The sequence below is a fragment of the Bos taurus genome, chromosome X (genome assembly GCF_002263795.3).
Source record: "Bos taurus isolate L1 Dominette 01449 registration number 42190680 breed Hereford chromosome X, ARS-UCD2.0, whole genome shotgun sequence".
Classification (NCBI taxonomy): domain Eukaryota; kingdom Metazoa; phylum Chordata; class Mammalia; order Artiodactyla; family Bovidae; genus Bos; species Bos taurus.
The window spans coordinates 18,493,059-18,517,329 of NC_037357.1; the positions used below are offsets into that span (position 1 = coordinate 18,493,059).

The 24,271-nt window shown below is 40.4% G+C and overlaps 1 protein-coding gene and 1 non-coding gene across 3 annotated transcripts in view; one reads left to right on the forward strand and one right to left on the reverse strand.

Moving 5' to 3' along the window:
- Positions 1 to 1,016: 1,016 nt before the first annotated feature.
- Positions 1,017 to 1,126, reverse strand: LOC112445223 (U6 spliceosomal RNA). Its single transcript, XR_003033592.1, has one exon. It is a non-coding gene; the product is annotated as a U6 spliceosomal RNA (small nuclear RNA).
- A 537-nt stretch (positions 1,127 to 1,663) lies between these two features.
- The window catches only part of LOC112445080 (P2R1A-PPP2R2A-interacting phosphatase regulator 1), a 67,456-nt gene continuing 44,848 nt past the window's right edge, over positions 1,664 to 24,271 (forward strand). The window contains exons 1-3 of one of the 2 annotated variants that reach the window (XM_024988622.2): positions 1,664 to 1,834; positions 4,770 to 4,947; positions 12,414 to 12,492. In XM_024988622.2, coding sequence (XP_024844390.1) covers positions 1,786 to 1,834; positions 4,770 to 4,947; positions 12,414 to 12,492 — 306 coding nt within the window. In that variant the 5' untranslated portion in view covers positions 1,664 to 1,785. The remainder of the gene's footprint in view (positions 1,835 to 4,769; positions 4,948 to 12,413; positions 12,493 to 24,271) is intronic. The other variant, XM_024988621.2, reaches the window with a different exon arrangement.

Below are 24,271 nucleotides of genomic sequence, written 5' to 3' on the forward strand. Positions count from 1 at the left end.
TTGAGAAACCTATATGCAGGTCAGGAAGCAACAGTTAGAACTGGACATGGAACAACAGATTGGTTCCAAATAGGAAAAGGAGTACGTCAAGGCTGTATATTGTCACCCTACTTGTTTAACTTCTATGCAGAGTATATCATGAGAAATGCTGGGCTGGAAGAAGCACAAGATGGAATCAAGATTGCTGGGAGAAAGATCAATAACCTCAGCTATGCAGATGACACCGCCCTTATGGCAGAAAGTGAAGAGGAACTCAAAAGCCTCTTGATGAAAGTGAAAGAGGAGAGTGAAAAAGTTGGCTTAAAGCTCAACATTCAGAAAACTAAGATCATAGCATCTGGTCCCATCACTTCATGGGAAATAGATGGGGAAACAGTGGAAGCAGTGTCAGACTTTATTTTTGGGGGCTCCAAAATCACTGCAGATGGTGACTGCAGCCATGAAATTAAGACACTTACTCCTTGGAAGGAAAGTTATAACCAACCTAGATAGCATATTAAAAAGCAGAGACTGCTTTGCCAACAAAAATCTATAAAGTCAAGGCTATGGTTTTTCCAGTGGTCATGTATAGATTTGAGAGTTGGACTGTGAAAAAGCTGAGCACCGAAGAATTGATGCTTTTGAACTGTGGTGTTGGAGAAGACTCTTGAGAGTCCCTTGGACTGCAAGGAGATCCAACCAGTCCATTCTAAAGGAGATCAGTCCTGGGTGTTCATTGGAAGGACTGATGTTGAAGCTGAAACTCCAATACTTTGGCCACCTCATGTGAAGAGTTGACTCATTGGAAAAGACCCTGATGCTGGGAGGGATTGAGGGCAGGAGGAGAAGGGGACGACAGAGGATGAGATGGCTGGATGGCATCACCGACTCAATGGACATGAGTTTGGGTGAACTCTGGGAGTTGGTGATGGACAGAGAGGCCTGGCGTGCTACGATTCATGGGGTCGCAAAGAGTCGGACATGACTGAGTGACTGAACTGAACTGAACTGAACTGATTCTGAACAGTGTGAGATGAAAAAATATCAGACACTTCACAAAGTTTTGTATGTCATCCTTGCACAGAGGCCATGCTACTCTTCTCTTTGTTATTCCAATTTGCAGTATTTGTGCTGCTAAAGTAAGCACAAGATAGTTTCCTTTAAATTGCCTATATTTTCCTGCAAGCTGGATTAGAAAAGCAAGTTCTGTTTTTTTTTAAATCAATTTATGTTTCTCTTTTTATTTCAGTGTTTCAGCCATACCCCCACTCCCCATAAATCTGCTCAAAAAAAATTATAGTACATTCTATTGTTCACAATAGCTACCAAATAGTCATTTGTTGACCAAGTGCACAGTCCCAAACTCTGAAGAGCCAAACAATTTAAAAGAATCCTTAACTTTCTGGGGCTGAACAATTAGGAGACATTCAAGGATATGTGAGAAGACAGATGCTATCTTGACCATCATTTTCAGGGTTTATTCATTATTCATATCTTCTTGCCTACCTAGTTCCTTTTACTCTTTATGTAAATCTTTTGAAAGGTTTGGGGTGTTTGTGGTTTGTGGGCTTGTGGTTTGTGGGCTTGGTATCAACTTGTATTAGTATTGCTCTTGGGATAACTAAAGGCTAACATGTTGCTTTAAAGTTGCCGTGACAACGGACAAAATAAAGAACTGATTATGACATGTTTGTGGGACACCTTTCACAGGAAAGAGGCAAGGGGCAGATGGCTGCAGACTGGGACATAAAGAAGAGCACCGCAAGGGTCAAGGTATACATCTAAGCAAAACAACAAACCAAGATCATGGCGCATGACAACAGAACAGCAAATGTTAAGCAGGGAACAAAGCCAGGTTGGTATAATAATGTGTGGGTAAAAATGGGAAGTAAAAATAATTTCTTTAAATATTGTGTTTGCCACTCTAGTATATAGAAATATTTGTTTTTGTAGTACTTGTTCCTTTTGACTTTCCAACTTGAGTATGTCCTGTTGCTATTTTTACAGGTTTTAGGTTCCTGTCATATAGCTGAACTAAGTTAAAGAGAATCCCTCCTTTTTGGTAGTAGCTGGAAACTTACTGCTATCTCATGTATTTAATCATTTCATATTCTTAACCCCTTTTCTCAAAACTCTTAGTTGCTCTTTCCTTGTTGTTTTATTATACCTATTTTCTTAGTATTATATCTTTGTTGTTGCTTGGTCACTAAGTCATGTCCAACTCTTTTGTGACCATTTTAAAAACCTAGATATCAGTAATGTTTAGACATGATGAGATTTGATTTTTCTATTCATTCACAGTATATCCATTAAACCTTATTGTCTGCCAAGGATATTAACAAACTCTTTGAAAAGTAAAATAAGCAGTAGATTGAAAGTAAGAGCTCTTTGTTCTCTGATGTACTCCATATTTTTATCTTATTCAGATGGTTTCGTTTTGACCCTCTATTCTGTATTTAACCACTGCCTCTGCAGTCACCCTGACTGACTAAAGACTCAGTTTTAGCTGCCATCTTTCATAAATTCTCCAGCTTACCCTGGGAAATTCCACAGTGGCTTTCAGGAATTTTGGTACCAGCCCAGATTCTATTGCTACCTAGTTATGTGCCATTAATCTCTCTGGAATTTTATCAACTGTAAAATAGAAAATATTTACCTAATTTACAAGATAGCTGTGAAGGGCAAGTTACTTAAACCTGTATTTATTTATAAAATAATTTAATAACTATTTATTGAGTGCTTACTTGTTCATAAATAGTGTCCAGAGAAATATCCAGAGGCCCCTGGTCTGTCTTTTCACTTAAATAGAACGGCAGAGGAATCTTGGCTTTGCCGCTTAGTAGTTGTAATTTGAGTAATCCCTCTGAGCTTCAGTTTCCTCCTTTGAAAAATGGGCATTGTGATAGTGCCTACCTCACAGAGTTACTGTAAGCATTAAATATGATCACATATCTCAAGTGCTTAGGACAGTACCTGGCACATAATAAATGGCCCCCAAATGGTAGCTATTGTTAACCTGTCTTATATCAGGAATGGAGACTCCAAATCGTCCTCATGTCAGGGATTTAAGTAACCTAATTCTGTCTAATATAATTACACTTTTCTTATTCTATTCTCAGAATGAAGAATTATTATGATCTTTCATGTTTATGACATAAACTTGTCATGAACTGTTTCAAAATAATCCTATTTAAATTCACCGCTGATTAGCTGAGCAGGGTTAACGATTGAACCAATTGAGATAAATATGTGAAAACATTTTTTTAAACTGTAAAGTGCTATACCGTGTTGTGATTCTTTTAATTAATAACTCCCATTTCAATCGTTTCACTTGCCTTCTCTGCCATTTCTCTATATGGTTCCTAAGATGGGTGGTTTTTCAAAATTATTAGCATGGAGTTAAGGCAATGGCACCCCACTCCAGTACTCTTGCCTGGAAAATCCCATGGATGGAGGAGCCTGGTAGGCTGCAGTCCATGGGGTCGCAAAGAGTCGGACACGACTGAGCGACTTCCCTTTCACTTTTCACTTTCATGCATTGGAGCAGGAAATAGCAACCCACTCCAGTGTTCTTGCCTGGAGAATCCCAGGGACGGGGGAGCCTGGTGGGCTGCCATCTATGGGGTCACACAGAGTCGGATACGACTGAAGTGACTTAGTAGTAGTAGTAGTAGTAGTAGTAAGATTTCAGTACTCAACGTGGCTCATTAACTGGTGGTAAAAAAAAAAAAAAATTCTAAAAGAGCAGTTCTTAAAATGTTTCAATCCATGACAACATTGTTAAATGGCAACACTGATTTGAATGGATACTAAATTCTAAGATTTTTAAAGAAATAAGCCTCCTTGCTTTAACCCTTTTTCTTAGCTAGATTTTATTCAATGTAAAAAATATACACTGCATGATTATGGTAACACACACACACACACACACACACACACACACACACACACACGGGATGATTTATTAGCGCAATTGGTTCAATTGTGTTAGGACTTTAACATGACCCTTTGAGAGCGGGTGGTCCTCTCCCCCACCGCCACCCCCAGGATTTAGTGTTTTTTACATTGCAAAGGTGTAGGATGTCTTTTCTAACAGGATGGAAAAATTCTTCATTGGAGGTAACAAGCTTGTCAGCCTCAGTCATGAGACGAGCTAACCCAAACTGAGTATTAGATTTAGGGCAGAAAGGATGGCGCTCTCATACACCTTATTTCCATCCTTTCTTTCCTAAATAATGCTTAAGGAAACCATGCTAGGGTTAACACGGGAAGAGAGGAGGAACAACCAAGGTGAATCCGCACTAGGGACAGAGAAGAGACTGCCTGGCTTGCGAAAAAAGGCTCCTTCACTGCGCGTGCGCCCACATCACGGCGGACACAGGCGCCTGTAATAATGTTCGTTGCTTACGTAGTAGACGTGCGTCAGCGGGCCGGACCCAGGACGCATGCGCAGAAGCGCAGTGCCCAAATGATTCTGCAAGGCAGTGGGTTGTGGTTTTTGTTTTGACCGGAAAGGCTTACCCGGGTTTCCTTGGCTGAGGGAAATAAAGGAGCATTCACGGATTATGATAAATTCCTCATGTTCATTACAGGCTTGGAGGTGGAAGATCTCAGTGTTAGGTGCCCCGAGCTTGGAGTTAGGAGGGTCGGAGCCAGTCCTGTCCCACTTTGTGCCCACTGGTGTTAGGGATGGTAGGGCTGCAAAAGTGAGCACGCACTTGTCTAAGAACTTCCTTCTCTCTTTTATTTTTCCTCTTTTTCCTCTCTCCCTACATCATCTCCTCACTTAGCTGACTTGTTCTTATGTGAACGGGAGCCAGAAAAACCAGAGAGCTCCAAACTAAGCTTCTGCACGGACAGAGCACGGGAGAAAATGGAGCTACATTTGGAGGTGCTGCCGAGTTCAACCACTACAGAAGATAACACTTTGAGGCGATCCAGCAGCGCCCCTTTGATCAGTGGCCTTGGGTGAGCAGGATTGAGATACTGGAGGAGGCCTGCGGGGGCGGGAAAGGGTGGCAAGAGTTGCAAGAAAGTGACTTACAATAGCATTCCCACTTCTTGACTCATCGAGTTTCTGCAGGTATCTCCCTTGCTCCTGGTGACCTGAAGATCCCACTCTCAGCCTGGGGGTGGGGGAAGGGGGACGGGCTGGCTGGAGGGCAAGGGCACAAATGAAACCTGACATCCTCTTCTGACAGTTCATCAAGATCCAGGACCCTAAAGCAGCAACTATTTGGTGTGGAGCACGACTTTCTCTAACTTCACCCCATCTCTTACCCACACCATTGAAGAAATTGTGTACTCCCCACCCTTGCCTCCAGATCTGTAATGACTGTAATTTTTGTCATTCTCTAGTCTGCTTTGTCACCTCTGACCTTCACCTTAGCACACTCAGAGTGGGAATGGTTGTCAAGTAAATAAGCTTGGGCCTTTTTTACACCTAGTTTTTATTTGAACAAAAAGTTTAGCTATCACAGAAAATTGATCTCCTAATTTTGTATTCTCAGTGACCTACATTGGCCCTACTTAGTTCTTGGCAGGTGAAAGTTGTTTTCTCATATGCATAAAACAGATATATGTGTATATGGCCCATAGACAGATATGCAGTATATTTGTGCTATTAAAATTGTGTGGGAATTCTCCAAGAGGAGCTAATAAGGAGGGAGGAAATATCTAAAAAGACTCTAGAGATCTGATGATGAAAAAAGGTTTAAAAGATTAACTGATGGTTAACTGTATTTCCTGCATATATCCAAAGATCTGGCCTGACTCAACCTTATTTCTTAAAATAGAATTTTAAAGTGAGATCTTGGATTTCACATCCCAGTATCGTAAGTTTTTCTCAATGTTGTAAAAATGTCTGAAAAATGCATTCACTGCATACATTTTATTAAGTTTGCACCTCACCTTTTGCTGGCATCATCCTACTTGATAGCTGTAATTCACAACTGTTAGATGAGAACTCAGGAGACCAGATCTACCCTCTTTGTTTAATGTATGGGCTAACAGGCCTGTCGATCTCCAAGATGTCATAGGCAGTAATCTATCAGTACTAGGAAGCTGTGGCTCCAGACTCCTAAGCTAGTGCTTTGTCCACTGGCTCAGAGGGTAAATCATCTGCCTGCAGTGTGGGAGACCCGGGTTCGATCCCTGGGCTGGAAAGATCCCCTGGAGGAGGAAATGGCAACCCACTCCAGTATTCTTGCCTGGAGAATCCCATGGACAGAGCAGCCTGGTAGGCTACAGTCCACAGGGTCGCAAAGAGTCGGACACAACTGAGCGACTTCACTTCACTTAACTTCAATCAATATCTAAGCTGATTAATTAAATAAATGCAGCTTTCTGGTCTTTTGAGTTAAGGGAGAATATGTTCTAACAAAATGAAACGCAAACTAAGAGTGACCTGAAAATAATACATTACCTTTTAAAATAGGCAGATAGAAAAATAAGGGGTGGAGACAGCTCTGCATGTTGTACTGAGAAAAAGAACATGCTATAAATTCAGGATTCTACTCTAAATCCTGTTGTGTGAATAAATGAATTGTTATGGGTGCACTCTGCTAGTAGAAGAAAATACTTGAGAATGTTCATTTTATTGAAAAGCTCTGTGAAATGAAGAAACAAGTCACAAATATGTAGATGATGGAGGATATATATTTGCAGGAACATGTGGATCCTATTTAATATATTAAGTGCTGGGGTGGGGGTTGGGGGGCAGCTGACCAGGTCCCTTTTCCCAATCCTCAAAGTCCTGGAAACAGAGTGATCACAGTTATCCCTTCATAATTTGCTTTGTTCTGCAAAAGATTGGAAATGTTTATTATATTAGAACATGGTTACAGTGTAGAACTCCATAGCTTAAGATCCTGATGCTGGACATGAATTTTTGTACAGAAAGGTGAAGGGCAGTTGCATATTTCTCTAGTAGGAATTAACCCAAAAAAAAGACCAAGTCCAGGGACTCTTGTCTATCAAGAAGTAGCATAGGAATGATAGGTGACATGCCTGAGGTCAAGGAACTTGTCCAAGTGATCTGAGGGCATATTTTGTGCTGTTGTGACAAGCTTAGCATGTAATCAACAAGAAAAATTTAGAGCAGAATTACATGGAGACTTAGTTGCATTCTTTTTCTTGCAGATTCTTTTCAGTGGAGTATGTCCACTGCTCACTGCACTTTCTTTTACTTGGCCTCTCATACTCATTGCCTTCCCTCTTTCACAGCTCACTAAATATTTTTGCACTTCTTTGAAGCAGTTTTCCAATTTTGCTTGATGTTTCCTATGTATAAAGACTCTCAGTCTCCCTTGCACCAGCATTTGCAGAATTTGTTGTGTAAATGTCAACTCTTTAATACAAACATCACTATTTCTTAAGTTCCTGTATAGTTTTGTATTCATCTTATATTAATAAAAATATCAATGTCAAAGTTTTTAACCTCTTGATTCTATCTTTAGCCCCTTGAGGTGGCTGACTTCACTACTGGTATCAGTGATTTTATTTAAAGGTATTTTTTTCTTCTACTTCTCTGGCCCTTATTAGGCCCTTATTAGAGATTAAGTTCTTGGATTTCTGCTAGTGCCTTCCCTCTTTAAATACCGCTAGTCTGACCCTGCATTTAAACTGTTAGTGCCTCAATTCTGTTTGAAAGACAAGCTATTGCCTGGGGGCCAAACTGATTGGTTTTGCAAATAAAGTTTTATTGTAACATAGCCACACCCCCTTGTTCACTTACTATCTCTGGGCCACTTTCGTACTACAGTGGCAGAGTTGACTAATTGCAGCAAAGATTGTATGGGTCACAAAGCCCAAAATATTTACTGTCTGGCCCTTTACAGACTTTATCAACCATCTAGATCCCCTGGAGGAGGGCATGGCAACCCACTCCAGTATTCTTGCCTGGAGAATCCCATGGACAGAGAAGCCGTTGGGTTACAGTCCATGGGGTTGAGAAGAGATGGACATGGCTAAAGCGACTGAGCACAAGCACACTGGTTTAATAAGCTTGTATTAATACAAACCTGGAAGAAGAATAATGGTCATGAAGAGTTATTGCTTTAGGGATGTAACTGGTGTAAATATAGTGCAGTTTAGACAGAGCTGCTTACTGATCATTTAAACATTATCTCAGTATATTGCATACCAGGCCTTCCTGACCCTCACTATCTCCCAGAGTTTGCTCAAGTTAGTGTCCATTGAATTGGTGATGCTATCCAACCATCTCATCCTCTGCTGCCATCTTCTCCTTTTGCCTTCAATCCTTCCCAGCATCACGGTCTTTTCAAATGAGTCATCTCTTTGCATCAGGTAGCCAAAGTATTGGAGCTTCAGCTTCAGCATCAGTCCTTCCAATGAGTATTCAGGGTTGATTTCTCTTAGGATTGACTGGTTTGATCTCCTTACTGTCCAAGGAATTCTCAAGAGTCTTCTCCAACACCACAGTTAGAAAGCATCAATTCTTTGACACTCGGCCTGGTGGGCTGCTGTCTATGGGGTCGCACAGAGTCGGACACGACTGAAGCAACTTAGCAGCAGCAGCAGCTTCTTTATGGTCCAGGTCTCACATCCATACGTGACTATTGGAAAGACCATAGCTTTGACTAGATGGACCTTTGTTGGGAAAGTGATGTCTTTGCTTTTTATTGTACTGTCTAGGTTTGTCATAGCCTTCCTTCCAAGAAGCAAGCATCTTCTAATTTCATGGCTGTAGTCACCATCCACAGTGATTTTGGAGCCCAAGAAGAGAAAATCTGTCAGTGCTTCCACTTTCCCCCTTCTCTTTGCCATGAAGTAATGGGACCAGATGCCACTTGAATGTTGCATCTTATTTTTTTGAATGTTCAGTTTTAAGCCAGCTTTTTCACTTTTCAGTTATAGTCTTATTAAATAAAATTGGCAGACAAAAATTTAGGGGAGAGTGTAATTGTTAGCTTTAAGAATTATCCCAGCAGAGGGAAGGGATAAGTTGGAAGTTTGGGGTTGACATATACATACTGCTGCTGCTGCTGCTAAGTCGCTTCAGTCATGTCCAACTCTGTGTGACCCCACAGACGGCAGCCCACCAGGCTCCCCCATCCCTGGGATTCTCCAGGCAAGAACACTGGAGTGGGTTGCCATTATATACACACTACTATATATAAAATAGATAACCAATAAGGACTTAATGTATAGCACAGAGAACTCTACTCAATACTCTGTAATGCCTATATGGGAAAAGAATCTAAAATAGAGTATATACATGTATATGCATAAATGATTCACCTTGCTGTACACCTGAAACTAACACATTATAAATCAACTATATTCCAATAAAATTTTTTTAAAAAAGAATTACCTCCTACATGCAAAAGACAGTGGAAATATGCCACCCATTAGTGACCCTCCAACTTCCTAGTTACCTTACCTTTACCTTTGCTGAGTTAACACCACTTTCAGCCTGACAGAGAACTAGGGTTTTCCACAAAGGTGGCTGGTAGAGGTATCTGGGTGGTGGAATGGAAGACCCATGCTTTGGAATCCAATGGGCCTGAATTTGAACCCAGATTTTTCCACCTTCTAGAGGCCTTAAATTACTTGGCCTCTCTGAGGCTCCATGATCTGTTCATTATTAAGACTACCAGGTTGTTGAGAAGAGTAGACAAGATCTTCATGTAGAACCTAACCCAGTGAAAGTGAAGTCACTCAGTCGTGTCCGACTCTTTGTGACCCCATGGACTGTAGCCTACCAGGCTTCTCTGTCCATGGATTTTCCAGGCAAGAGTACTGGAGTGGGTTGCCATTGCCTTCTTCCTAGTAGTAACTGCTAAAATATATTCCTATTCTTGTAGGGGAAAATGACTGGGAAAGAAAGTAAAAATACACATATACACATATCCTCTCATAAATATTGTTACTGCCTATTATATGCAAATTACTGCACTGCAAAGATGTATCTCAAGGCTCAATAAGCTTTTAATAGGGAAAATGAATACTGAGAAGACTTAAATGTGTGGTCGAATAAGATCTATGCTTAGAAGAGAAAGAAAGTCCTAGGGTAATTAAAAGAAGGGAGTTAGAAATGACAGCAGGATTGGTGAGGAATACAGGGAAGCTTCTTGGATAGATGGCACTGAAGATGGGTCCTAACAAATAGATCGATAGGAAGCAGACTGGAAGAAAGGTGGCCAGGTAACTGAACAGCGTTTCAAGAATAGGCTTGGAAGTAGGAAAATACAGGTGTATTCCAGAACGCTGGTCAACTCTGCCCAGATCACTGGCTCCCAAATGTTTACCTACTGACTAGTGCTGATCCCAGGTGACATTGTACCTAATAGATGGCTTTAAAAAGTTAAATAAAGCATACTTTCCTGGGCATTACTGTATTTTACTCAGTCCTGTACTGTCAGTCCTGCTTTTTTTTTTCAAATAACAAAATGCCCTTTTATAAATGAAATGATGGTAGTTGATGAGATTTTTTTTAATGACCTTACTTGGCAAGAGAAAATGCAACTGCATGTTTATGCCAAGATTTTGTTTTGAAATTTTCCTAGTCTATGAAATCCGAAAGTCTGTGGAGCTAAATTGTGGAGGGCTTTGAAAGTTATAGTGTGTGTGCCTAGTTGCTCAGTCATGTCCGACTCTTTGCGACCTTATAGGCTGTAGCCCGCCAGGCTCCATCTATCAATGGGGATTCTCCAGGCAAGAATACTGGAGTGGGTTGCCATGCCTTCCTCCAGGGGATCTTCCCAACCCGGGGATTGAACCCAGGTCTCCCATATTACAGGCGGATTCTTAACCGTCTGAGCCACCAAGGAAGCTCAAAAGTTATAGTAAAGAATGTAACTGAATTCAGAAGGCAATGAAGAGAATCACTGAAAGTTGTGAGCAGGAGAGCAAGCTGATTGCAGTAGGAAAAGAACAGAGGTGAGCTGACCAATTAGACTATTACAGAGTCTGTGGAAAAGTAAGAATGCTTTGAATTGGTTTTTAGCAAGGAACCTGGAAAGCATGATGGACATGAAAAATCATGGGTGAAACCTAAAAGAACTGGCACTTAATTGGATATAGGGGGTAGAAAAGAACATGTTAAAGATAGTTTATTATCATTAGGGAAACCTGGATGAAAGGTACACAAGAACACTCTATATTCTTTTTGCAATTTCTTGTGAGTCTCAGTTTCAAAATAAAAAAAAGTTATAACAACATACTCTACTATATTTAAACTAGGCAACCAACAAGGACTTACTGTATAGCACAGGGAACTCTCATCAATATTCTGTAATAACCTAAATGAAAAAAGAATTTGAAAAAAGATATATATGTATGTATAACTGAATCACTTTGCTGTATATCTGAAACACATTGTAAACCAACTAGAGTCCAATATAAAATAAAAATATTTCTAAAGTTATAACAAAACGAAAACATAAATAGGGAAAGATTTCTTCAGGGTCCCAAGCTCAAATCAGGTCAAGGCTGGCTGCTGATGCTGCTAAGTCGGCTCAGTCGTGTCCGACTCTGTGTGACCCCACAGACGGCAGCCCACCAGGCTCCCCGTCCCTGGGATTCTCCAGGCAAGAACACTGGAGTGGGTTGCCACTTCTTCTCCAATGCATGAAAGTGAAAAGTGAAAGTGAAGTCGCTCAGTAGCATCTGACTCTTCACGACCCCAGGGACTGCAGCCTACCAGGCTCCTCCGTCCGTGAGAGTTTCCAGGCAAGAGTACTAGAGTGGGTCGCCAGTGCCTTCTCCACAAGGCTGGCTAAGTAGGCACTTTCAAAGCTGAGGAAACTAGGAACATCTTCAGCAGGCAGTGGTTGCTCAGCTCAGTTCATTGTTGCCATGGGGGACTGTGACTCAGTGTGGCAAAATTTCAATAGAAGCCAGAAACCTGGAATCTGAGTTCTTTATGTGAAATCTCCATAGTTGTTCCAAGTTTGCACAGCTAATTAAAAACATTTTTAACACTGGGTAGGCCAAATGAGACATATCTGAAAAGCTTAGTTCTATTGACCCTGCTAGTGGCTATCCCTCTCATTATGTGAAAGTTTGGGAGTCCAGAGGAAATTGCAGCTAGAACATAATAGCTTCAATCACAAATTTAAATTGGTTACAGGTTTACATAGAAAATGATGTGTCTCTAAGGCCACAATAATTTATACTTATTCTTGGTAGCATGATTAGAGATAAAATGGCATGCTTGAGAATTCCCTACCTTACATGGACACTTGTTTAGGTTCAGTCAACTAAGGATGTGTGTGTGTGTGTGTGTGTGTGTGTGTGTGTGTGTGCGCGCGCGTGCACATGCATGTTTTATTTTCTACAGCTGCACAGCTGTTTCCATGAAGAAGATGTTTACATCAATGGCAATGTTGTTTAAGGATTTGAAATCTTATTTCTTAAAAAAAAAATTTGTAATGAATTTTACATGACAAATGTTTTCCTTTTCTTCTTAGTGATAATTCACAATTGTTACAATCTGATTCAATAACAACTCGAAGAAACAGTGCAACATGTATGACACAACACAGTCTGGTAAGAAAATGCTTATAGATGTGTGCTATTGTTGTTGACCAGTGGTTCTCAAACTTGAGTGTGAATCTGGAAGGCTTGTTAGAACAGATTCAGATCAGATCAGATCAGATCAGTCGCTCAGTCATGTCCGACTCTTTGCGACCCCATGAATCGCAGCATGCCAGGCCTCCCTGTCCATCACCAACTCCCGGAGTTCACTCAGACTCACGTCCATCGAGTCAGTGATGCCATCCAGCCATCTCATCCTCTGTCGTCCCCTTCTCCTCTTGCCCCCAATTCCTCCCAGCATCAGAGTCTTTTCCAATGAGTCAACTCTTCACATGAGGTGGCCAAAGTACTGGAGTTTCAGCTTCAGCATCATTCCTTCCAAAGAAATCCCAGGGCTGACCTCCTTCAGAATGGACTGGTTGGATCTCCTTGCAGTCCAAGGGACTCTCAAGAGTCTTCTCCAACACCACTTCAAAGGCATCAATTCTTCGGTGCTCAGCCTTCTTCACAGTCCAACTCTCACATCCATACATGACCACTTTACTGGCCCTCAACCCCAGAGTTTATGATTCAGGAGTTTTGGGGTGGGGCCTGAGAATTTGCATTTGTAAACAAGTTTCCACTTTGAGAAACATTGTTCTAAACATTAGTGAAGGAAAAATAATCACACTGACTACAGTTATGATTGGTGCAGCTGCTGCAGCTGCAGGAGAATGAACTTTTAAATCCCACGTGGATTTAACATTGAGGTTTGTTTTTATATATAAAACCATCTGGCTTCCAGTTTTTAAAAGAACAATCTGATTTTGAGGGGGAAATTTGCAAGTTCTCCTAAGGGTAATTTTCAGGCTTATAGCTTGATTTTATCTCATATATACCTTGAATTGAAAATATAGTTTGTTTTTCATGGTGTTATAATGCCATCTCTAAATGATAACTCACCTACTAATTATCCTGTAAACGTAGGAAATATGCTTGTATGTCAGTAAGCCAAAGTGAATAAATGTTTCACTCTAGGAATCATTTTGTTGAGGTGAAATTCATATAGCACATAGTTATTTTAAACAATTCAGGGGCATTTGGTGAATTCACAGTTATTCAACCACCACCTCTCTCTTGTCTCAAAAAGCACACATCCTTGTCTTATTCCTGATCATAAGTGGAAAGCTTTCAGTCTTTCATTATTGAGTATGATATTAGCTGAAGGTTTGGGTAAATGCCCTTTTTCATGTTAGGGAAATTCCTTTCTATTCCTGCTTGCTGAGTCTTTTTTTTTTTTTTTAAATCATCAAAGGCTGTTGAATTGTTTCAGAGGCTTTTTCTGCATCTATTCAGATGATTGTTTTTTTTTCCTCTCCATTCTGTTAATATGATTTACTACTTTGGTTTTCTTTTGTTGAACCACCTTTGAATTCCCACTTAGTCTTGCTGTATAATCCTTTTAATGTACTATGGGATTTGGTTTGCTATTATTTTGTTCAGAATTTTTCCACTTATAGTCATAAAGGATATTGGTCCATAGTTTTCTTGTAGTATCTTTGCTGACTTTGGTATTGGGGTAATGCTGATATTATAGAATGTGTTAGGGAATGTTCCTTCTCTTATAGTTTTGGCAGAGTTTTATTAAGATTGGTGTTGATTCTCTAAATGTTTGATAGATTTCACCAGTGAAGCCATCTGGCTGTAGACTTTTTTTTTTGTTGGGAGGTTTTGGAAACAGAGCCTCTCTCTTTACTTGTTAACAGGTCTGTTGAGATTTTATATTTCCTCTTGAGTTAGTTTGGTAATTTGTGTGTTTTTAGAAATTTGTCCATTTCGTTTAGATTATCTGCTTTGTTGATATACAATTATTCATATATTTCTCTTATATGATTTAATATGATGAAAGCTATAGAACTTTTTAATGAAATGCTATAGCTTAGATTCTACTTTAAAATATTGCTTTCTAATCTTAAAACTGAGCACTTTCCTCTTTATAAAATGATATTCAACATTATTACCACAAATGCAATAATAGTATGTTGGGGGAAAATTAGAACTGTTCATTAAACAAATCTTTCTTCCTCTATCCATTCTAGCTAGAGTGAAAGTAAAGATGAAATGGTGAGAAATGACATTGGAGATGTAAACTTGTGAAAAATCTTGTTACAGTGAGGTCACTCAGTCGTGTCTGACTTCTTTGCGACCCCATGGACTGTAGCCCACCAGGCTCCTCTGTCCATGGGATTCTCCAGGCAAGAATACTGGAGTGGGTTGCCATTTCCTTCTCCAAAAATCTTGTAGGGCCTTAAAAGTCATTTTTAAAGATTTTGCACTTTGGGAATTGCCTAGCAGTCCAGTGGTTAGGATTTCACTGCCAGGGCCTGAAATCAAACCCTGGTTAAGGAAACTAAGGTCCCACAAGCCATGCAGTACAGCCAAAAAGAGGAAAGACTTTTCCACTTTATCCTATTTTCAATGGAAACTCATTGAAGAATTCTGTCTGTGATTGACCAAATCACAGACAAATCTAAGTTTGTGATCAAATTTGCACTTCTAAAAGATTACCTTGGCTTCAGGGTAGCAAGTAGATTGGAAGAGGACAAAAGTAGATGTAAGAAGATCAGATGGGCAACTGTAGTAACTCTGGCAAACAGCTGATAGTAACTTGGACAAATGTGGTGGCAGTGCGAAGATCCATGAGATATTGGAAAAGTAGGATCAGTTGGTGATAGATTTGATGGAGAGTGGAACACCATGGAGGCAAAGATGATTACCAGCTCTCTGACTTGGGCAACTGATGGGATAGTGGTACCACGGAGAAAGGGAACATTGGCAGAAGGGTAGATTTAAAAGGGAAGATGAGTTTAGTTTTGACCTTGTTAAGTTTGAGGTTCTCTGATATTTTCAAGTGGAGATGTTATATATACAAGTTTGAAACTTGGGATAGAGATCTGGGTTAGAGATACATTTAGGATCATTAATAGATCATTATTTGAAGCTATGGGAATGAATGAAATGACCTATGGAGAGAGTATAAAAGAAGAAGAGGAATAGGAAAAAGCTTTAAAAATCAATCTCAGCAAGTTCAGTTCAGTTCAGTTCAGTTCAGTTGCTCAGTCTGATTCTTTGTGACCCCATGAATCACAGCACACCAGGCCTCCCTGTTCATCACCAACTCCTGGAGTTCACTCAAACTCATGTCCGTTGAGTCAGTGATACCATCCAACTACCTCTTCTTCTGTCGTCCCCTTCTCCTCCCACCTTCAATCTTTCCCAGCATCAGGGTCTTTTCCAATGAGTCAGTTCTTTGCATCAGACGGCCAAAGTATTGGAGTTTCAGCTTCAGCATCAGTCCTTCCAATGAATATTCAGGACTGATTTCCTTTAGGATGGACTGGTTAGATCTCTTTGCAGTTCAAGGGACTCTCAAGAGTCTTCTCCATCACATTTCATAAGCATCAATTTTTCAGCACTCAGCTTTCTTTATAGTCCAACTCTTACATCCATACATGACTACTGGAAAAACCATAGCCTTGACTAGACGGACCTTTGTTGGCAAATGAATGTCTCTGCTTTTTAAAATGCTGTCTAGGTTGGTCATAACTTTCCTTCCAAGGAGTAAGCGTCTTTTAATTTCATGGCTGCAATCACCATCTGCAGTGATTTTGGAGCCCCAAAAAATAAAGTCTGACACTGTTTCCACTGTTTCCCCATCTATCTGCCATGAAGTGATGGGACCAGATGCCATGATCTTAGTTTTCTGAATGTTGAGCTTTAAGCCAACTTTTTCACTCTCCTCTTTCACTTTCACCAAGAGGCTCTTTAGTTCTTCTTTGCTTTCTGCCCATAAGGGTGGTGTCATCTGCATATCTGAGGTTATTGATATTTTCTCCCAGCAATCTTGATTCCAGCTTGTGCTTCATCCAGCCCAGCGTTTCTCATGATGTACTCTGCATATAATTTAAATAAGCAGGATGACAATATACAGCCTTGACATACTTCTTTCCTGATTTGGAATCAGTCTGTTGTTCCATGTACCATTCTAACTGTTGCTTCCTGACCTGCATACAGGTTTCTCAAGAGGCAGGTCAGGTGGTCTGGTATTCCCATCTCTTCAAGAATTTTCCACAGTTTGTTGTCATCCACACTCAAAGGTTTTGGCATAGTCAATAAAGCAGAAATAGATGTTTTTCTGGAACTCTCTTGCTTTCTTGACAATCTCAGAAAAGGCTCCACCAAATAAGACTATGATGGAATGGTCAGAGAGATGGGAGGAGACTCAGGAGAGAGTAGTACCATGAAAAACCACAGAAAATAAAAGTGGTTAAACATTATAAAGACTGAAATGTGTCCTTTGAATTACCAAAATAGAGCTTATCATGAACTTTAATTTGAAAGAAAGTTCATTGGAAAAAAGGGTAGAAGAAGCCAGAATGGATTGGGTTAAAATATGACTGAGAGGCAAGGACCTATAAATGGCACTATACATATGAACTTGATTACCTGAGGACAGATTATCCTTTCTGCACCTTAATTTCCTCATCTGTAAAATGGGAATGTAATAGCTTATGCCTCATAAGTTTGTTGTGATTATGTCAATCAGTGTAAAACACTTGGCACAGCAATGATACCTACCAAAAGTGAAAGTTGTCCAACTCTTTGCCACACCATGGACTGTAGCTCACCAGGCTCCTCTATCCATGGAATTCTAAAGGCAAGAATACTGCTAAATGCTCATTAAATATGTTTTTTACTAGTAATAGTACCTATGTAGAGAAACTAGGTACCTGGCATTTTTTAAATGCATAATTTTCCTTAGGATTTCTAGGCTCTTAATTCCCATAAGGTTCAGCTTAATATCATGCATATTTAAAATAAACCATCTTATACAATGGATTAGGTTTGGCAGAACTGAAGTCATTTTACCTTATTTGATGATGAGAATTTCAAGGTTTATTGGTTTAGCTTGCTGTAACAGCATTATAGGAGAAGGCAGTGGCAACCCACTCCAGTACTCTTGCCTAGAAAATCCCATGGATGGAGGAGCCTGGTAGGCTGCAGTCCATGGGGTCGCGAAGGTCGGACATGACTGAGCGACTTCACTTTCACTTTTCACTTTCATGCATTGGAGAAGGAAATGGCAACCCACTCCAGTGTTCTTGCCTGGAGAATCCCAGGATGATGGAGCCTGGTGGGCTGCCATGTATGGGGTCGCACAGAGTCAGACACGACTGAAGCAACTTAGCAGCAACAGCATTATGCATATGCTTTTATTTTGTTCCAAGTACTACCTCATTATGAAATTTATGGAGATATATATCTGCCTTCACTATAGATAGGCTGAATTATCTAGGAGAATGAAATGATAATTAGAATGTTTTGGGCAAAAGCAACAAAATTCAACTAGAAGTGACTTAAACAATAAGGGACCTTTATTATATCAAATAACAAGAAGTTTGTTAAAGGAGGTTCCAGGGTTAGTTACTTCAGTGGCTCAGTGATGTCATCAGAGGCCCAGGTTTCTTCCATCTTTCCACTCTACCATCCTGAGCAGCCTCACTCACCTTTGTACCTAGTAATTAAACCCAGGGTTCAGAATCACATGTATAACATGATCTATATATTTACAGATGTCAAGAAGGATATATATCAATCTATTATTAGTAATCTCTGGAGCATGGAATTGTGGGAAAATTTTTACTTCTGCCTTATGTATTTCTATACTATTTGAATGTTTTTCACAGAGCATCAACAATAGAGATGTTTTCATTTCTAGCTAATATATCACATTGCAAAATAGAAAAATCATTCTTGATACAAATATTGTTTTGAAAATATAATTGTCCCTTGGTACCTTGGTATATCCATGGGGGATTGATTCCATGATGCAGATGATACCAAAATCTGAGTATATTCCAGTCCCATAGCCTGCCCTCCATATCCAAGGCTTTGAATCCTCAGATCTAACCAGCCACAGGTTGTGTATTGTTTACAATCTGTGGTTGTTTGAACCCACGAGTGGGAACCCTCAGGGCCAGCTGTATATTTATTGGAAAAAAAAAAACAATCCATGTATAAATCGATGTGTGCAGTTCAAACCCATGTTGTTCAAGGGTCAACTGTATTTAAAAAGTGTTACTGAATGCATGAAACTTAAGTTTAAGGATCATGTCTCATACTAGACTGTCCCTAAATTTGGCGCTGCAGGAATCTAGAGTATTCAAATTCCCAGAGACAGAGATCGGAGTAGTGTTTGCCAGGGGCTTGAGGGCGGTGTTCTTTCATGGGTCTATAGAGTTTCGTGTTTGCTAGATGAAAAGGATTCTAGAGATTGGTTACATAGCAACACAAATGTACTTATTTAACAGTACTAATTGTACTGAACTGTACAATTAAAAAATGGTAAATGTAAGATGGTAAATTTTATGTATCAGTTCAGTTCAGTTCAGTTCAGTTGCTCAATCGTGTCCAACTCTTTGCCACCCCATGAATCACAGCACATCAGGCCTCCCTGTCCATCACCAACACCCGGAGTTCATTCAAACTCATGTCCATCGAGTCGGTGATGCCATCAAGCCATCGCATCCTCTATCGTCCGCTTCTCCTCCTGCCCCCAATCCCTCCCAGCATCAGAGTCTTTTCCAATGAGTCAACTCTTTGCATGAGATGGCCACAGTATTGGAGTTTCAGCTTCAGCATCAGTCCTTCCAGTGAACACCCAGGACTGATCTCCTTTAGGATGGACTGGTTGGATCTCCTTGCAGTCCAAAGGACTCTCAAGAGTCTTCTCCAACATCACAGTTCAAAAGCATCAATTCTTCAGCGCTCAGCTTTCTTCACAGTCTAACTCTCACATCCATACATGACCACTGGAAAAACCATAGCCTTGACTAGACAGACATATCTCTGCTTTTTAATATGCTATCTAGGTTGGTCATAACTTTCCTTCCAAGGAGTAAGCATCTTTTAATTTCATGGCTGCAATCACCATCTGCAGTGATTTTGGAGCCCAAAAAAATAAAGTCTGACACTGTTTCCACTGTTTCCACATCTATCGGCCATGAAGTGATGAGACCAGATGCCATGATCTTAGTTTTCTGAATGTTGAGCTTTAAGCCAACTTTTTCACTCTCCTCTTTCACTTTCACCAAGAGGCTCTTTAGTTCTTCTTTGCTTTCTGCCATAAGGGTGGTGTCATCTGCATATCTGAGGTTATTGAAATTTTCTCCCAGCAATCTTGATTCCAGCTTGTGCTTCATCCAGCCCAGCGTTTCTCATGATGTACTCTGCATATAAGTTAAATAAGGAGGGTGACAATATACAGCCTTGATGTGCTCCTTTTCCGATTTGGAATCAGTCTGTTGTTCCATGTCCAGTTCTAACTGTTGCTTCCTCACCTGCATATAGGTTTCTCAAGAGGCAGGTCAGGTGGTCTGGTATTCCCATCTCTTGAAGAATTTTCCACAGTTTATTGTGGTCCACACAGTCAAAGGCTTTGGCATAGTCAATAAAGCAGAAATAGATGTTTTTCTAGAACTCTCTTGCTTTTTCGACGATCCAGTGGATGTTGGCAATTTGATCTCTGGTTCCTCTGCCTTTTCTAAAACCAGATGCTTGGGGCTGGTGCACTGGGACGGCCCAGAGGGATGGTATGGGGAGGGAGGAGGGAGGAGGGTTCGGGATGGGGAACACATGTATACCTGTGGTGGATTCATTTTGATATTTGGCAAAACTAATACAATTATGTAAAGTTTAAAAATAAAATAAAATTGGAAGAATAAAAAAAAAAAAATAAATAAAACCAGCTTAAACATCTGGAAGTTCATGGTTCACGTACTGTTGAAGCCTGGCTTGCAGAATTTTGAGCATCACTTTACTAGAGTGTGAGATGAGTGCAATTGTGCAGTAGTTTGAGCATTCTTTGGCATTGCCTTTCTTTGGGATTGGAATGAAAACTGCCCTTTTCCAGTCCTGTGGCCACTGCTGAGTTTTCCAAATTTGCTGGCATATTGAATGCAGCACTTTCACAAAATCTTCTTTTAGGATTTGAAATAGCTCAACTGGAATTCCATCACCTCCACTAGCTTTGTTCATAGTGATGCTTCCTAAGGTCCACTTGACTTCACATTCCAGGATGTCTGGCTCTAGGTGAGTGATCATACCATGGTGAATATCTGGGTTGTGAAGCTCTTTTTTGTATAGTTCTTCTGTGTATTCTTACCACCTCTTCTTAATATCTTCTGCTTCTGTTAGGTCCCTACCATTTATTTCCTTTATTGAGACCATCTTTGCATGAAATGTTCCCTTGGTATCGCTAATATTCTTGAAGAGATCTCTAGTCTTTCCCATTCTGTTGTTTTCCTCTATTTCTTTGCACTGATTGCTGAAGAAGGCTTTCTTATCTCTCCTTGCTATTCTTTGGAACTCTGCATTCAGATGCTTATATCTTTCCTTTTCTCCTTTGCTTTTCGCTCCTCTTCTTTTCACAGCTATTTGTAAGGCCTCCTCAGACAGCCATTTTGCTTTTTTGTGTTTCTTTTCCATGGGGATGGTCTTGATCCCTGTCTCCTGTACAATGTCATGAACCTCTGACCATAGTTCATCAGGCACTCTGTCTATCAGATCTAGTCCTTTAAATCTATTTCTCACTTCCACTTTATAATCATAAGGGATTTGATTTAGGTCATACCTGAATGGTCTAGTGGTTTTCCCCACTTTCTTCAATTTCAGTCTGAATTTGGCAATAAGGAGTTCATGATCTGAGCCACAGTCAGTTTCTGGTCTTGATTTTGCTGGCGGTATAGAGCTTCTCCATCTTCAGCTGCAAAGAATATAATCAATCCGATTTCAGTGTTGACCATCTGGTGATGTCCATGTGTAGAGTCTTCTCTTGTGTTGTTGGAAGAGGGTGTTTGCTATGACCAGTGCGTTCTCTTGGCAGAACTCTATTAGCCTTTGCCCTGCTTCATTCTGTATACCAAGGCCAAATTTGCCTGTTACTCCAGGTGTTTCTTGACTTCCTACTTTTGCATTCCAGTCCCCTATAATGAAAAGGATGTGACTGGTGATAGAAGCAAGGTCCAATGCTGTAAAGAGCAATATTGCATAGGAACCTGGAATGTCACGTCCATGATTCAAGGCAAATTGGAAGTGGTCAAACAGGAGATGGCAAGAGTGAACATTGACATTCTAGGAATCAGCAAACTAAGATGGACTGGAATGGGTGAATTTAACTCAGATGACCACTATATCTACTACTGTGGGCAGGAATCCCTTAGGAGAAATGGAGTAGCCATCACGGTCAACAAAAGAGTCCGAAATGCAGTACTTGGATGCAATCTCAAAAATGACAGAAAGATCTCTGTTTGTTTCCAAGGCAAACCATTCAATATCATAGTAATCCAAGCCTATGCCGCAAACAGTAATGCTGAAGAAGCTGAAGTTTAACGGTTCTATGAAGACTTACAAGACCTTTTAGAACTAACACCCAATTTTATGTATATTTTACCACAGTTAAAAAAATTTAACTGGCACTGATTTTAATGTATTAAAATGTAGGCAGAACAGTGTTTTATAAAAAAATGTGGTGATTGAGGACATTTATAATCATCTCTCTCTCTCTAGTCGCTAAGTCGTGTCTGACTCTTGCGACCCCATGTACTGTAGCCTGCCAGGCTCCCCTGTCCATGGGATTCTCCAGGCAAGAATATTGGATTCGGTTGCTGTTTCCTTCTGCAGGGGATCTTCCCAACCCAGGAATCAAACCCAGGTCTCCTGCATTGCAGGCAGATTCTTTTCTAACTGAGCTATAAGGGAAGCCCTGAGCTATAAAGAATTATGGGTGCCATTTAACACACAAATAGAGATGTATGTGTACAAACCTTGTAAAAATATGCTATCTCACAATTATTTTCTGAATTAAGCTCAAATTTTTCTTCACCACTGTCAGGAAATCACTCCACCCCACCCCACTTTTTATTTTCTTGGCCGCACTACACAGCACGCAGGATCTTAGTTCCCTGATCAGGGATCAGAACTTTGCCCCCTGCGATGGGAACATGGAGTCTTAAACACTGGACCACCAGGGAAGCCCCACTTCTGATGAGCAGTAATGGAGGTCCTCTTCTGCTTATGGAGACTATGTCTTCCCCCGAGTTACCCCTTTGCTGTATCCCCTGAAAGCTCTGAGGTTGGCATGCCTGTTTCCAACTCCTCCACTAGGAATTCTCTTCCTGGAAACTCTGTTAAACTTGGTGCAGCTCTGTCTTCTCCATCTCCACCTCCCTCTACTCCAGCAAAAGCAGGAAAAGTTTTTCATCTTCCTGTCGGGAACAGTTGGACTTTACTTGAGCAATTTGTTTTAATTTTATGGCTACCTTATGGCTACCAGTGTTTGTTTACCTGATTTGGTTTTGCTTTACACATTGGCAACTACGAACTCTAAATCTAATTTATGGCCCACGTGATAGGGAGTGTGTAATACATTCCTTATCCTGCTTTATGCTCTGTCCTTCTAGCCTACATTTAGTTCATGTTCAGTGTCTGCATAACCCATTTTAAATTGTTTGGGGAACTAGGCAGAGGCATTCATAAACAGCATATAACCCTTGTTCAGAATTTTCTAAGTGCTTTATCTCTAGTAACTGTAGTAAGAAATAGGTTAAAATTAGCAAACCTAGGAAAGTTAAGCATTTTTAAAATTTAATGTCTTTACAATATTAGTTTTCTGTGGTTTCTCTTAAATGGAACTAAGCATGATGTTTCCTCCTATCTTAATTCCTTCACTAGAGAGAACACTTGGGAATCAGCTTCACCTAGCACCCTCCCAGGCCCCTGCTCCCACTCCTACCCTCCCTGCCCTGTGACACCATTCCTGGTGCTGGTACTCTTGCTTCCTCCCAAGGACTTTTTTCCCCTAAAGTGTGAGAGAATGACACAATGGGAAATTTATTAATACACGAAAGATACCAGTGACGTTTATTGACATCTCAGGAAACTATTTCTATTTTAAAACTTAGTTTCATATAGAAAAATTACCTGAAACAACTCCCTTGCATATACCACCTATAGTACTTAACCTTTGGGAGAATTCTCTTCTAAATGCCTTTTCTGCAATTAATTTTCCAAGTTATTACTAAAAGACCAACCAAGTCCAATATTTGATCCATATTTTGTTCAATTTAAAAGTTTTATTGTGGCTTATAATTATCTAGCTCAGCTCAGTTTCAAACCCTACCTTCCACAGACATTTCACACTGTATCCTTATTGATGTCATCAATTTCAGTCAGGCAATCTTCTCAGGATTTCCCGGATAAAGTTTTTCCCATTAGGAAATTCTGAGCCTTTGTCTGAAGCTAAACCGATTCCTTCCTGTCTTTTCAGTTCAGTTCAGTCACTCAGTTGTGTCTGACTCTTTGCAACCCCATGGACTGCAGCACACCAGGCTTCCCTGTCCATCACCAACCCCTGGAGCTTGCTCAAACTCATGTCCATCGAGTTGGTGATGCCATCCAACCATCTCATCCTCTGTCGTCCCCTTCTCCTCCTGCCTTCAATCTTTCCCAGCATCAGGGTCTTTTCAAATGAGTCAGTTCTTCACATCAGGTGGCCAAAGTATTGGAGCTTCAGCTTCAGCATCAGTCCTTCCAATGCATATTCAGGACTGATTTCCTTTAGGACTGACTGGTTTGATCTCCTTGCAGTCCAAGGGACTCTCAAGAGTCTTCTCCAACACCACAGTTCAAAAGCATCAATTCTTCAGCAGTCAGCTTTCTTCATGGTCCAACTCTCACATCCATACATGACTAC